The sequence below is a fragment of the Rattus norvegicus genome, chromosome 14, assembly GCF_036323735.1.
Source record: "Rattus norvegicus strain BN/NHsdMcwi chromosome 14, GRCr8, whole genome shotgun sequence".
In the NCBI taxonomy this organism is placed as follows: Eukaryota; Metazoa; Chordata; class Mammalia; order Rodentia; family Muridae; genus Rattus; species Rattus norvegicus.
The window spans coordinates 87937359-87952725 of NC_086032.1; the positions used below are offsets into that span (position 1 = coordinate 87937359).

At 43.7% G+C, this 15367-nt stretch overlaps 1 protein-coding gene across 9 annotated transcripts in view; it reads right to left on the bottom strand.

The window, feature by feature from the left end:
- The window catches only part of Sun3 (Sad1 and UNC84 domain containing 3), a 38809-nt gene that overhangs the window by 13468 nt on the left and 9974 nt on the right, over positions 1-15367 (bottom strand). For 3 of the 9 annotated variants that reach the window (XR_005493415.2, XM_006251471.5, XM_063273788.1), the window contains exons 2-5: positions 9050-9111; positions 2843-2946; positions 1640-1680; positions 642-813 (exon numbers count right to left, since the gene is read on the bottom strand). Coding sequence is in view for 8 of the 9 variants with exons in the window: in XM_006251471.5 (XP_006251533.1) it covers positions 642-813; positions 1640-1680; positions 2843-2946; positions 9050-9111 (379 nt within the window). In the remaining variant the exon portion in view is untranslated. Of the gene's footprint in view, positions 1-641; positions 814-1639; positions 1681-2842; positions 2947-9049; positions 9112-10152; positions 10325-10364; positions 12261-15367 lie in introns of those variants that run through there. The other 6 variants (XM_008770406.4, XM_063273789.1, XM_039092857.2 and 3 more) reach the window with 5 other exon arrangements.

Here is a 15367-nt window from a genome sequence, read left to right on the forward strand (position 1 = left end):
ACATAGACTTGGGGAGGAGAAATTGGTAGAGGTCCAGGAAGAGGGAAAGCAACACGGGGAGGCTTCCTGCCTAAGTCTGGAGCTCACCAGAGGCATAGTTTTTAAAGGCAGAATGGAAACTTCTTGCTAGCAAGTATTTGCTATTGAAGTACAAAGAGCACGGTTTCTGAGTCACTGGCTGGTTACTTTGTAGGACTTAAGTTGTATCGCAACATAATATCCTCTCTGTGACACAGCATTGGTGGAGAGGTAGATTCCTAGTGACAGCACTAGTAGAAGGTGCTGGGGTTCTGGTGCACACAAGTTAGTTGGCACTAAGTTGCTCTAGACGAAATCTACTTGGTGGAAGTGAAGCCATGATAGCCATGCTGATGTGTGTGTGTGTCTGTGTGTGTGTGTGTGTGTGTGTGTGTGTGTGTGTGTGTGTGCGTTTACATATTTAAATATAAATAAGTTATATGTCAATATATAAAATAATTTTTATCTACATATTTATATGTAAATATATGTATAGAAATATATGAATAATGTACATTTTATTTGTAAAAAGCTGAATTCATAAAGCTTTGAAATGTGAAAGAAGAGATGGAATGAGCGTCCCATGGCTGTCTCCACCCCATCCATGCCCCAGCCCGCCTTGCCTCATCTAGAACTTCAGCAGTGGCCTGGTCCTGCACAGCTTCTCGTTGGGCAGGCCAGCTGTGATTGTGTACGCCGTCCTTCATGTCTCTAAGCAACGCCTTCAGAAGATCTATTTGTTCAATTAAAAACAGAATTTCACGAAAATTGTTCTCCAAAGTCTGGCTTTCCTTCCTGTACACAGAAGAACCACAAGGTGAAAGAGGAAAGTGTTAAAGTTCCTGCCAACAGCGTCAGGGCCAGCAACAGGCAAAGGAGTCCTCTTAAGGGAAGGAAGGAATAGATTTGCAGGGATGAGAAAGCAGGGATGCACATTTCTGTCTGCTCATCACATTTCATTGTGCATGAGAAGCAAAGTGGATAGACACTCACAAGACAAGAGTCAGGGCAAAACCTTGCCTGGCTTTTTCTACCCTGACCAGACAGGATGCAGCCTGTCTCACTTGTCAAGTGATTTCATGCAGGTGAATGCTAAGTCCCAATGCCACCCCTTTCAAGCTGGGATGTCCTACATTTCAAGAGGCGTGTTTTTCAACCTGTAGCCCGGGAACCCATGCAATGTCCATCCTTGAGACTTTATTTATTTATTTTCCTATTTATTCTTTTTTTTTTTTTGGAACTGAGGACTGAACCCAGGACCTTGCAATTGGTAGGCAAGCGCTCTACCACTGAGCTAAATCCCCAACCCCTAATTTTTATTTGAGACAGGCTCATCTGTTGTTGCTTCAAAACCAGGAACTTTTTGTTTCAGCCCACTGAATATTAAAATTATAGGAATGTTCCCGGGCTTTAATATGGTATTAAAATAATAAAACAGATCTGTTTTTTTTGTGATGGTTAAGAGGAAATAGCCAGAGAGAAAAAGTACTCGTGACTGGCATGATATAAAAGGTATAATATAGGAAAGCTATTTCAGTTGTATAAATTTCCAAAAAACAAACCCCAATATTTCGGTGTTTGGAGTCGCAGCCTAGAGTGGCATAGTCAAAATCCCACTCACTTTAAAAGTTCCTGTTGCTCCTTAGGCATGCGAAGTCTGGCCTGGAATAAAAAAGAAAGAACTCGGAATCTTGCCTCTTTGCTCATTTGTCTTTCTTCTGAAACCATACTTTGAGTCTTGAAATACAGTGTGTGGATATAAGAGCACCTTACATGTGTGTTTTCCTCAGCATGCCACACATAGCGTTGTTACCATGTCTGACAAGGTGGCCAATTCACACACCCAATAGAAAGAGACATTTAATGTGAATTGCAGAATGCAAGCCTTATTTGCTTTCCAGAAGTGGGGAAAGTAGGGACAGAAGAAGGAAGGGACAGGAAGGTGGGTTACCACTGGTTAGTGTGGATGCATATTTGTATTCCTGAGGGTGAATTAAGGATCTGGACCAGCTCCTTGTCCAAGACCAAGACTGTGAGGACCTTGAGCTGTAGAAGTCATTTCAGGCAAACTGTCTGTTGGGTGTCATGTGGTTGACCTGTTGTCCAGGACCAAGGCTGGTTGCTAACGGGAAACAAATTGGGAAAGGGAAACCTTCACTGGGAAAACATCTTAACCAGATTGCAGGTAAGCAGTTGGCATTTCCTTGATTAGTAATTGACATGGAAGGGTCCAGCCCACTGTGGGTGGGGCCTAGCCTGGACAGGAAGTTCTAAGTTGTAGAAGAAAGCAAATGGAGCAAACCATAGGGAGCAAGCCAGTAAGCAGCATTCCTCCATGACCTCTGCTTCAGTGCCTGCCTTGAGCTCCTGCCTGGATTCCCTCAATGATGGACTGTGATGTGGAAGTATAAACCAAATAAATCCTCTCTCTTCGCTCTTCTGGTTGTGGTGTTTATTGTGGCTGTAGAAAGCAAACCAGGACAATCATGGATGCTAAGAAGTGCTCATGAAGAATGGGAAATCTCACTGAGATATCAGGAGCTTCCAGGCAAAGGAGAGTACTACGCTGGCTGGAGATGGAAGGCTTGTCATAAGGAATCATTTGCTTTTTTTCCTTTTCCTGGAGCTTCTCCTAGGGAGTCTGCAGGGTTCAGAAGGTATGGAGACTCTGTGAACTTTCTTAGCCATAAAATCTAGTCACAGAACTTCACTTGCTGTAAGCTCTTCTCACAAAACCAAGATGATACATTGCAAGCTAGACTTACCTTGTAACATATTCAGTTTTAAATCAGTGGTATGCAACAATAATTTAATGAAACATCACCTGGTAATTGTGGAGCCGGGAGCCATATTCTGCAATGACAGTGTATAATTGTCTGGGTTTTTGAGGAAACTCTGTTTCTTTAAGCCACTGATGATTTAGAAGTCCTTCAAAGAAAAGGCAAACTCTGATTAAAGAACTTATCTAGAAACACAAAATACGTTATATGTATTAATAACTGTTTCTGTGAGTGTGAAAGTGAGATAGTTTTGAAAATCAGGAGGAGAAGGCTGGGGCCGGGACTCAGTAACAGCATTCGCCTCATGTTTGACCCCAACACTACAGAAAAAGAGGAAGCTAGGGTAATGGTGCAGTGGACAGAGTGCATGTTGTACAAGCATGAGGTACTGAGTTTGGATCCCTGGCAGCCACTTAGAAGCCGATGTGGCTCCGTATGTTAGAATCCCAGCTCTACAGAGGTGGTGGTGTCTGAAACAGTTGGATGCCTGGAATTTTAGCTTCAGTGAGAGACCTTGTCTCAAAAAGTAAGATGAAGCTAAACAGGGGAAGACACCGGGACATTGGCCTCTGGTTTTTGCACACACATACAAGGGTGCATGCAAACCTGCATACACGTGCACATACACACATACATCACACAAATACACATACTCATGCACTTGCACAGGCTGAGAAGGGCAAGGAGACAGGAACGGATTTTCAGGTGGCTCATAGAAAATGGTGAGGGAGAATGCCCAGTCCTCCACAGAAACCATCATAGCAGAGAGAGGGAATGGTAGGGGATGGGGAGGAGAATGGAGGGAGGGAGGGACACAGAGAGGGAGGGAGAATGAGAGAGATTGAGGCTGGTCAGCAGCAGCTCTGAGATGCAAAACAACTGTAATCCTGTAGACAGAGCAGAAAGATAAAGAAAAGTGAGCAGAGTCAGCCAAGACTGAGAGACATGAGATAATCACGTGTTCTACCCTGAAAGAGGAAGAGGAAAAAAGAGAGGGAAGACCGAGAAGAACAATGGCTGAAGGGCTGAAGTAACAAATCTGTCCACCGGGAAACCCAACAAATGCCAAGGGACCCAATAAATGCCACGGAGAACAAACTTACAGATTCTCCACACTGAACCATATAATCAAACTGTCAGAAGGCAAAGGCACAGAGGAGGACTTGAAAACAGCAAGAAACGAATGCTTTGCCATGTATAACTAACTATTCTTGGCAGGACTGTCATTTGGTTTCTCATCAGAAACTGTTGAAGCCACAAAGCAGTGGGGTGAGGTGTGTGAAGTGCTGAGAGTACTATTGATCTAGTCATGGTGCCAGAGAACTTCACATTCAGCAAACTAGAGGCCTGCAAGTGAAGAGGGAGGGAGGGGAGAGGGGTTGGGAGAGGGAGAGGGACTGGGAGAGGGAGTGAGAGAGAGACAGGAAGAGATGAGGGAGGGAGGACGGAAAGGGATTAGAAGTAGAAGGAGAGGGACTGGGAGAGGGAGAGAGAGAGAACTGGGAGAGAGAGAGGGAGAGAACTAGGAGAGGGAGAGGGAGAGAACTAGGAGAGGAAGAGAACTGGGAGAGGGATGCTCAAACAAATCCTATGGATCTGTTGGACTAGTTGCTGTTTTTCAGAGCAAAAGGACGTTCTGTGGTGCAGCTCAATGACATATGAAGAAACCAAGATGTCCTGTTCAGATAACAAAATTAAGAGGCTAAAATTATAATAACGTTGGGGTCAATTACTTTTCTCATTGCCAACAGAAGGAATTTGCAGGAGGAGACATTTATTCTGGCTCTGTTTTAGAGGTTGCCATATATCACAGTCGGGAGGGTGTGGCCACTACGGCAGCATCGCACAGGATAATGGGCGCTCTTGGCAGGGCTCATTCACATCATAGTAGATCAGATAGAAAAGTTCTTGGCCCAGAGCAGAACCAAGTGATAACCGTCAAGCCTACCCCAGTGTTCTACATCTGCTAGCTGCATATCCCAAATGTTCAATAACCTTCCAGAAGAGTCCTACCAGCTGGAGACTAAGTATTCAAACATGAGCCTGTGGGAAACATTTTCTATTCAGGCTATAACAGCTGGTAAGTCAGGTTTAATGTCTTAAATGTTTTAAAAGATCAACACAGAAAGCATAACGGTGAATCCAGACTAATGGGTAATTGGGCGTTTGCGTGATTTATAAGTTAATTTGCCATGAAGCCATTTTGTTATCTGTTTTGGCCGTTGTAATTCTTGTGGTAATTACTAAGAAAATATTTAACATGTCTGTGAGGGGAATCTTCAAAAACTATGTTAAAACCAATTCGACACAGAGGATGGCTGTAACAGAAGAAATTAGAAACAACAAGAGAGTAGAAGACAAAGGAAAAATAGTGAAATGGCAGAACAAAACCTTTTCTTGTGAGTAATTAGGTCAAACGCTCCAAGTCAAAAGTGGGGGTACATACGTGCAATTCTAGCACTTGGGCAGTTCAGGAAGGAGGATAAGAGTCCGAGCCAAGGCCTGGAGGTATGGCTCACCAGTGAAGAGCATTAACTGCTCTTCCAGAAGACCCAGGTTTGACTCCCAGCATCCACATGTCAGCTCACAACCATCTGTTACCCCAGCTCCAGGAGATACAATGCCCTCTTCTGGCTTCCATAGGCCAGAGATATATCTCAGTGGTAACATATTGGCTCTGGGTTTGATCCCAGCAACAAGCCAACATAGGTGTGTGCATGTGTGTGTGTGTGGGGGGGATGGGAAAGACCTAGATATGTTGGACTTTTTTGTCAGGATCCAAGATGATTAAAAATATCCTTGTAGGAGAATTATCTCTTCAGCAAACGGTGCTGGTCCAACTGGATAATCAGGTGCAAAAGAATGAATCTGAAAGTGTATTCTGTACCACATGACCATGACATGGGCCAGTGACATGAATTAATTGCCAAGACCACAGGACTACCAGAAGAAATCAGCAAGTCTTCACCGTTGGGTTTTTGCAATGTGTTTCTTGATAAAATGTCATCAAAATTATAAACGTTTATGAGCTAAAGGATAAAGTGAAAAATGAAAGACAGTGTTCACGATGAAAGAAAGTATTTTGAAATCAAATGTCCGAGATGGGCAAATATGGTAAAAAATGAAGAAAAGACAAATAGATAAATCTCCAGACAATACTTGCCCAGGGCCTATAAATTCATGCAAATCACTCATTAGGATAATGCAGACCACAATGACCAGTCTGAAGCTACTGATTTGACTCTAGTAAATAGGAAAATGGTAAGAGATGGTGACAACGTCAAGAAAGTCAGTCCCAAAACATTGCTGGTGGGAATGGAGAGTGGGGTGCCCACTGTGGATAACCAACACCACTTCTTTCCTGGCATCCCCACTACTAGGTATTTGCTAACACAGAGTCTAAATGTTCAAACAAACACACATGCACATTTCTATAGCTGCACTAACCCTAAGACCCAAACGGTATAATATAAGTCTTATACCTTGTATACCAAAAGGTATGTAGTCTAAATGTCCACCAATGGGCACACTGATTTTAGAATGTGCTATGTACAACCACAATGCAATATTGGTAGGCCTCAGAAATGAACAGAAAAACCTGATACACTCTAAAGCGAGGCTGACCCTTTAAACATTGGGATTAATAAAAGCAAACATACAAGGAAACTGCCATTTTGCCACATATTTGAGCTAGGTAAAGAGGTAGGATGCAGGCTTGTGGTGAAGAGAGAGAAAACAGGAAGCTACTGGTTTGGGATACAAGGAGTTTCCTTTAGGAGCAGTGAATAGATGTAGTACCTCAATAAAGAAAGTGGTTGTGTAACACAGTACACCCGACAGCACTGAATTGTCATTTCAACTTAGTGGAGAACAAAAACGACAGCGGCCACTTTAATTCTTCTGAGATTTATATGCATCAATGCTTAAAGTTGAATCAGCACATCCATTGGCAAGTTGGCCAGCTCGAAAGTAGGAAGTAGGGAGAAGCAGTTTATATCCATGATAAATACTTCAATGGCTATCTTTAAAAGATGATGCCTTGGTTATAGAAGTATAGCTGAAAGGCTAATGTGTCAAAGGCTTGAACTTCAACTTGGCAGTACTGGAAGGTGGTAGAATGTTGAAGAGGTGTGGCTTATTAGGTGGGTAGGTCATTGGAAGCATGCCCTTGAAGGGAACATTGAAACCATGCAATATTAGACTGCCAGGCAAGAGGTGCTTACTGGATCAACTGTAGCTTGACAACTATGAGATAACTAACCACGTTCTCATTGAACCTGAGACCTGTCCACAGGAGGAAATTTTATACCTGGTGCTATAATCCTAGTCAAAAGTTCATGGCTGGGGAGGTCATGGGGTCTAGGGTAAAAGCTATTACTTATATAGTCGTGCTCTCAAAATGCTGTCTGAATATTTATGCTTATCTCCATAGTCCCGGGCTGCTCTCAACCATGCTGAGATAAGCCTCTTTCCGCAGTCAACAACAGTCCAAGGAGAGATGAGAATATGAGACTGAGTGACCAGCCCTGAATATCGGTGTAAATCCCACAAAGGCTCAGGGAATGTGGGAGAGGAGGAGGTAGCAAGTAGAGAACTGTGGGATGGGAGGAGCACTGTGAAATGTTACCAGTTCGTGGTTGCATCCACGAACTCACTGAAGTTGTGATTACCTAAGATCAAGACAACCAAAACTCTGGCATCGATGGGGTAGATGACCCACTGGCTTCACCATTGCTAAGGAACTATTATCGGTAGTGGGTAGTGGCTAGGGCAGAGGAGAGCATTCTGTTTTGAGGACTGGTAGGTTTCTGTGCATTTTGCAGTAGGATGGGTCCACACCTAATTGCATTTGGGCAGCACTAACTGGACTTAGTGGTTTTTCAAGTCACAAGTCATAAAGTTGGGGGCGAGGCACGAGAAAGATGGAGAGGGGAAATGGGAGAAAGATACGGTCATATTTCATTTTGAATTTATGAAATCCTCAAAATAATTAAAATTTAAAGTAAGGACAATAAGAACAGCATATGCATGTATTAATGAGCCATGACGAAACATGTTATTATGTGTAATTAATATGTGAATAAAAGATTTTAAAAGTTGAAAAAGTCCCCAAGCTGAATCACTCAAATTTAGAAAAGGTAAAATAGCAAATACTTCTATGGGAAGCATATTGGGAATTCTTTCCTTTTTATCCTATCTATCTGTCATCTATCTATCTATCTATCTATCTATCTATCTATCTATCTATCTACCTATCCATCCATCCATCTATCTATCTTCTATATATGTTGAGGGGTGAGTATGCATATGCCACAGCATGTATATAGAAGTCAAGAAGACAATTTAATGGAGTCACTTCCTCCTTCCACTTTGTGAGTCCAGAGACCAAACTCAGGTTGTGGGTCTTGGCAACAGGGGCCCTTAGCATCAGAGTCACTTGTTTGTTTTTTGTGTGTTTTGGTTTTTCCAGATAGAGTTTTTCTGTGTATCCCTGGGTCTCCTGCAACTCACTCTGTAGACCAGGCTGGCCTTGAACTCACGGAGATCTGCCTGACTCTGACTCCCGAGTGGTGGTATTACAGGCATGTGCTATCCCTGCCTGACTACCCATATTAGGGATTAATGTCTGTGCAACTTCTGTGTTCCTTTGCATATATACTATGACTTCCAGTTTTATGATTTTTATGGGATTCCTGTGTATAAACATGTGTGTCTTGGCATCTATGTTTCTCGTGCTTTTGTTTGTTTTGTCTTTTCTGACTCATTTTATTTTATTTTTATTCTTTATTATTATTACTCTTTATCTTATACTTACTTTTTTCTAACTAAGATACATAGGACATGGAGTTTGAAGTGGGAAGGATCTCAGAGGATCCTCAAGGGAAACTATAATCAGAAGCTATTAAAAATCTATTTTACATTTAAAAAATAAATTGAAATACTTACAGAAAGATAATCTCCCAAATAACCTAAGAAGAGCTTATGTTACTATTAAAGTGCAACATGAGGGGTTGGGGATTTAGCTCAGTGGTAGAGCGCTTGCCTAGGAAGCGCAAGGCCCTGGGTTCAGTCCCCAGCTCCGGAGAAAAGAACAAAAAAAAAAAAAAAGTGCGACACGAAAGGGAAAAGAAGCTTGCAGATTGTGTAGGTGACTTCCAATGTGACCAACATGCTCCAACATGTGTCCCCTGAGCTCTCTCTTACCACATAGTGTGCGAATCAGTTTAAGGACCTTTCCTGCTAAGGCTTACCAACAAGAAGAAAAGTTGATGCAAACACTGTACTTAGGATAATCTTCCATGATCCAGTTAACCTACGAATGACGAAGAACAGTAAGAATTTAACAACGTAATCCATTGCTGTTAACTTTTAACTTGAACTTTAGTCAGTGCACCCAAGACAGCAAACTTGATTTGTTTCATTCCTGGCTGCTGTAGAATAATTCCTAGGACTTATTTCTGGTCTGTGATCGTGGAAACTGACAGAGAGTAATTTTCATCATGGTATATGTGCAGATAAGTTTACATTCCTCCACACACATGTGGCTGTGATACTGCTGGACTCTTATTTATGACCTTTAAATGCTTGTAAGCAAACCAAGTTTTTCTAGAAGTCAAAAATTGATAAATTTACTAAATGACAAATGACCGAGGTTAACTGAGTTCACCAGACTTGTCCGTAAATGATAAGATTGGTATCCTTATGTGAGTGGAGGAGGCCAGGCTGCCATCCATGTGCCATCCGGACAGGGTGAGAAGGTCACTCACTGTTTTTATGACAGACAGTCTCCACCAGAGCCATAGTCGGCTAAAACCTTGACTTTGAGCTTCCTTGTTTCCCAAACTGAGAGAAAAATCAATTGTCATTTTTAGTCTCCCAGCTTCTGGCTTTTTACTGTGGCCCAAGAGGCAAATCCAGAAAATATATCAACAAGCCCTCTTGGGTTCACAACTTCTACTCTCAAAGTGTCTCTTGTCTGAGCTCTATCCCTGCTCCTGAGGTGTGTCTAGTTTTGTACTTCTGTGAATGGGCATATGTGGATCGCTCCATCTGTCTAGCCTCTCTCAGCACTATGTTTGCAAACCATCACACTGTTACCTGTGGTTGTGGCTTACCATTCCTATGAGTAGCAAGTAGCTTACCACTGGGCTATACCCCAAGTTCCCAAATTCAACCTTAAGAAAAAAATTCTGAAGGAAAGAAAGGATGCTAAAGCCGTTTGAGTAGTCCAGGTTTCCAGGTTAAAAATTGATCCTTAAGAGTTAGATGGTGATGGATTACTTGTTACTTGTAGGTGGCAAATAGATGCTACAGGAGAAGCCCTGTGTCAGAATTTCAGAAAGACCAGTGATACCTGTCCCAGCATGTCACATCATTCTGCAATGTGACTCTCAGCTTTCGTCTTGTCTCTGAACTAGACTCCATCGACCAAAAGGCAGGGTTCTAAAGAAGCTCTAAGAGGGTGACCTCATTCGGAAGTGATGTAATCTACATGTCAACACCCTCCTTTCTTTAAAATTTATTTCTTTAATAGTATGTTCAACAGTCGGTAAACGGATTACTTACATGGCAAGTTAGTTGGCCAAAGGGTGTCGGAAGTGAGTCTCTCACCAAGCCACCTACACAAGTATGACGTCAACTGGGCTTTGTGAACCACGGCTCACAAAGAGAAACTTAAATTCCCTGGATACAGAACCTAAGCAGCCTGGCTCCCTCTACTTGATCATGCTGAGCCACAACCAGGGCTCAGTGGCAGAATCTCAGACAGTGCTAACCGCAACTAAGAGGAGAGTTCCTCCTCCCTTTCCCTCCGAGGTAGCATTTCTTGAAACCACAGATCGAAGGAGGCTTTACTCTCTAGAGGGTGTTGTTTAGGCGTTAATCACAGCTCTGGTGAGCTGAATTAAATTAAAATTACTGCACTAACGTATTTTCCAATTTTTTTTCCTATTTTTTTTTAAGCTAGAAAAATTGGCTCTCGGGCTCCGCTTTGTGAAAATCTTTCTATGCCTTCACGTAACCTGTGGGATCTTGCCACTTAGGGCAAGCCTGCGCCATTACTGTGATCTTCAAGGCTCCTCTTCTCAAATAAGGTCACCCAGCAACAGTCTGTTTTTATAGCAGGCAGCATTCCTCCTGTGCAGGTGTTCTCTCTGTTTCTAATGGTGGCTATTACAGTATTTTCGCCCTCCTCTCCTCCTGATAGGGGCAGCAGACTTGGTTCACCCACCAGACTGGGCTCCCCTTTCCTTATGGGAAGTGTGTTCTTACCAGAGGACGTACCATTGTTAGCTCAGAATGTATGTCAACCCCTGGGTTCTTCATTCTCAGCCAAGGGTTCAGTAAACACCTCGCTGGCTTAGTGTGCAGACGCTGACCAAGCTCTGGATAGGCCGCAGCCTGGCTGAGGCTGTGGCCACAGAGCATGTCCTCTGTATGGTTTGTTACCACTGTCAAGGTCCATTCTTCCAAAAAACATGGCTCCTCTGTCTTAATCTTTCCCCCTTGTCCACAGTGATCACTCAGTGTTCAACAGAGCAAATGGCCGGTGTACCACAGGAAGTACTGTGGTTGGAAGCTTCAGAGGAAACTGGAAATGATTTTCTCCAAGAAGGAAGAACATTTGTTGGGTCATTTCACGGGTAGCTAGGCCACCAGTGTACACAATTGGCATCAGATCTCAGCAGGGGATGCTGGCGTGATCCCAGAATTAGTCTGAGAATTGCCCTAACTTAAGGTCATCCTGGCCTATGGTCTGAGGGCCTGTCTCCAAGATCAAAAGGAAATCATTCTGCAAAGTGACACAAGTACATGTTCGGGAGCTCTCGCCCTGAGGTACGGCTGGATTCTTCAGAACAATCCTGAAAGGGCTATTCATCCTTCCTCTGCTTTGGTCTTTCACTCGTCTCTTCCCACAAGTTACAGAGAGCTCACAGATCGGAGAACACCATTCGTTTTCTCATCCCGACTTTATGAAGAGCAGAAAGCCATATATATCTTCTTACAGAGACGTCTGCTCCAAGATCCAAGCTGGGAGTGAGCGAAGTCTGAAACGTCCATCGAGTCACTATAGCATCATTCTTGGTGACGCCTCACAATGGCCAACTGGTCGCCACACCCATGCAGGGGCTATGCATACATAAGCCTGCCCGAGTGTTTCTCTGCTTCCCGTGTCTGACCGTACCAGATTTCAAACCTAAGGAACAATGTGAAGATCCTCTGTGCACCTACCCCTTTGCTACAGAATCTCTGGCTGCTTTGTTGTGTTCCTTTCAACACTCAAAGAGATTGGGCATTGATGTTTGGAAGACCCAAATCCCCAAGTCTCACTCCTCTCGTTTCCTCTGTAGATAAGTAACTTGAAAATTTTAATAGTGTTTCCATATATTTTAAGTGTCCAAAGTAATGTTACATTTTTAATACTTACATTAATATATTAATAAAAGACACTCTACTACGCTTTGCTTTAATTTCATATGTCCTGAGGTATATTAACCCAGTTCAGTCATTTCACTCGCTCTATAGTATTTTATTATACAGCACTTCATCTGTTCATTCTCCCATAGATGTATTCTTAATTTGTTTTCGGTGATACGAACTGTGCTTACTGCCTTTTTCAGCATGTACACCAGAGTGCTCTTTGGTTACACATCTAGAGACGGAATTGCGCATGACAGAGTGACCTGGCTTCTTTGGACCCTGAAACTCTAGGGCAACAATTATTTGACTCAACACTCAATGGCCTCTGGTTATATCTATTTTAAAATTTAAAAATTTTGGACCCATGTCATCAAGGCGACTTGAGAAGAGGTCCCCTGTTCTTCTATATCCCTAAAGTCCATAGTTTTGGTGGACATTGTGGATAATGATGCTTCCGTACTAGCTTTAGGATCTGGGTGGGAAGTTTTGAGATACCTGTAAAACCCTGGACTGAAGAGGGACAATGTGAGAGGGAAGACTAATTCTGCCCAGTGGCAGAATTACCGTGGCCCCAGTGAAAGATCCAGAAACAATTCTTTCCACTTTAGAACTGATCGCACATGCACTGTCCTCAGTTCCACCTATGAACACAAAAGTCATCTGGGACCAAATAAGAGCTTCTCCCCCAAGGCAGAGTCTAGATATGATCCTGATAATCCTGACAGCACAGGGATTGTAGGAGAGACACATGCATCCTATTAGCCCAAGGCAGGTATCTCAACCACCCAACAGCATATCTCGAGTTGTCTCTGTAGCACAGCTCTAGGATGCTTTAGCCACGATCTGGTCTAACCAGATAGACAGCAAGAGAATGGCCATCTATCTCCCAAGAGAAAGTCTCACTGATCTTGATCCCATGGAAGATCCTGACACATGCCTGCCACTCTACTTCAGTCTGTGAGCTGAGGTCCAAGAGCAGTTATCATACCTACCCAGGAACCTAGTCTTACCCATAGAGGCAGGTCTGCTGACTTTAGTCTTTGCTGTAGGCTCCAAAGCGGCCTTTTGACTTGGTTTCCAGTCTTTCTCACTTGTGCCTAAGTCACAGCAGAGGCTACTCAGGGACCTCCCTCTAGACCCTGCAGGACCTGTATCTACTCATGTACCAGATAATATATCTGTATCTGAAGACACTACTGTGGACCTTGAACTTGATTCACCACAGTGCCAATTCCATTGGTCAATGCTCTGGAAGCACTCGAACCCACCTAGGTGCAGCACATACCTTAGCCTCTAGCAACAAACTTTACAACTGGAGACCCAGCAACTGTTGAGTTGTTTGGTTAAAACTTGCTTTCCATCCATCTCTATCAGCTAAAGCACGACTGGGTGAAGCCTTTACTGGCTAAAATCAGTCTGTAAAGACCGGGAAAGCGATTGCTACTTCAGAGGCATGAACGCCATACAAGTCTATATGAGAGACAAAGAACCAGGCAAACATGATCTTGTCCAAAAAAAAAAAAAATTCAAGTAAACAACCTCAAAGAAATCAAGATCTACAAATTGCCTGATTAAAAAGACATACAAATGATGAATTTAAGGAGACAGTGAAATGCTAGAGAACACAATGAGACAAAAATCAGAAAAACAACACAGGCAAAGCAAGAAGAGATTAAATAAAATAGGTATAACGCCAAGTGACCAGAAAGCCTTGATGCAAACTTACACTTATGGCCTGAAGTTTCCCCATGGAGAGACTCAGCCACAGATTTCAGACGTATGAAGAAAGCAACAAGGAGTCACAGATATTCCACTTGAGGCCTAGCCAAATGTCTCAATGGGTGGAAATACTTGCCTCGCAAACCCCATGATCTGATTTGATTTAGATCGTGGAAGCCTGATGGGGCGGAAAGAGAAAATCGACTTCTGAAAATTGTCCTCTGTTCTCTACACACACCGTGCGGCATGTGGACTCACGCTCATTCACACTAACGATGAATGAAAATTAAAACCAGGGCTGGAGAGATGGCTCAGTGGTTAAGAGCACTGACTGCTCTTCCACAGGTCCTGAGTTCAATTCCCAACACCCACATGGTGGCTCGCAACCATCTGGAATGAGATGCAATGCCTTCTTCTGGTGTGTCTGAAGACAGCGACAGTGTACTTATAAATAATAAATAAATCTTAAAAATAAAAGGATGCTCTGCTCCCAGACCCCGTGAGAGAGAGACCCAACCGCCTGGTCAGGTGGGCACTCCTGAGGCTGCAGAGCGGAAGAGACCACCAACACTGCCCACCCCTGCCCACATCCCTGGCCCTAGAGGAAACTGTATAAGGCCTCTGGGCTCCCGTGGGGGAGGGCCCAGGAGCGGCAGGACCCCTGCCTGAGACACCGCCGGAACCTGAAGGAAACAGACCGGATAAACAGTTCTCTGCACCCAAATCCCGTGGGAGGGAGAGATAAACCTTCAGAGAGGCAGACAAGCCTGGGAAACCAGAAGAGACTGCTCTCTGCACATACATCTCGGACGCCAGAGGAAAACACCAAAGGCCATCTGGAACTCTGATGCACTGAAGCTCCCGGAAAGGGCGGCGCAGATCTTCCTGGTTGCTGCCGCCACAGAGAGCCCAAGGGCAGCACCCCGCGAGCGAACTTGAGCCTCAGGACCACAGGTAAGACCAACTTTTCTGCTGCAAGTGACCTGCCTGGTGAACTCAAGACACAGGCCCACAGGAACAGCTGAAGACCTGTAGAGAGGAAAAACTACACGCCAGAAAGCAGAACACTCTGTCCCCATAACTGACTGAAAGAGAGGAAAACAGGTCTACAGCACTCCTGACACACAGGCTTATAGGACAGTCTAGCCACTGTCAGAAATAGCAGAACAAAGTAACACTAGAGATAATCTGATGGCGAGAGGCAAGCGCAGGAACCCAAGCAACAGAAACCAAGACTACATGGCAGCATCGGAGCCCAATTCTCCCACCAAAACAAACATGGAATATCCAAACACACCAGAAAAGCAAGATCTAGTTTCAAAATCATATTTGATCATGATGCTGGAGGACTTCAAGAAAGACGTGAAGAACTCCCTTAGAGAAACACAGGAAAACATTAATAAACAAGTAGAAGCCTACAGAGAGGAATC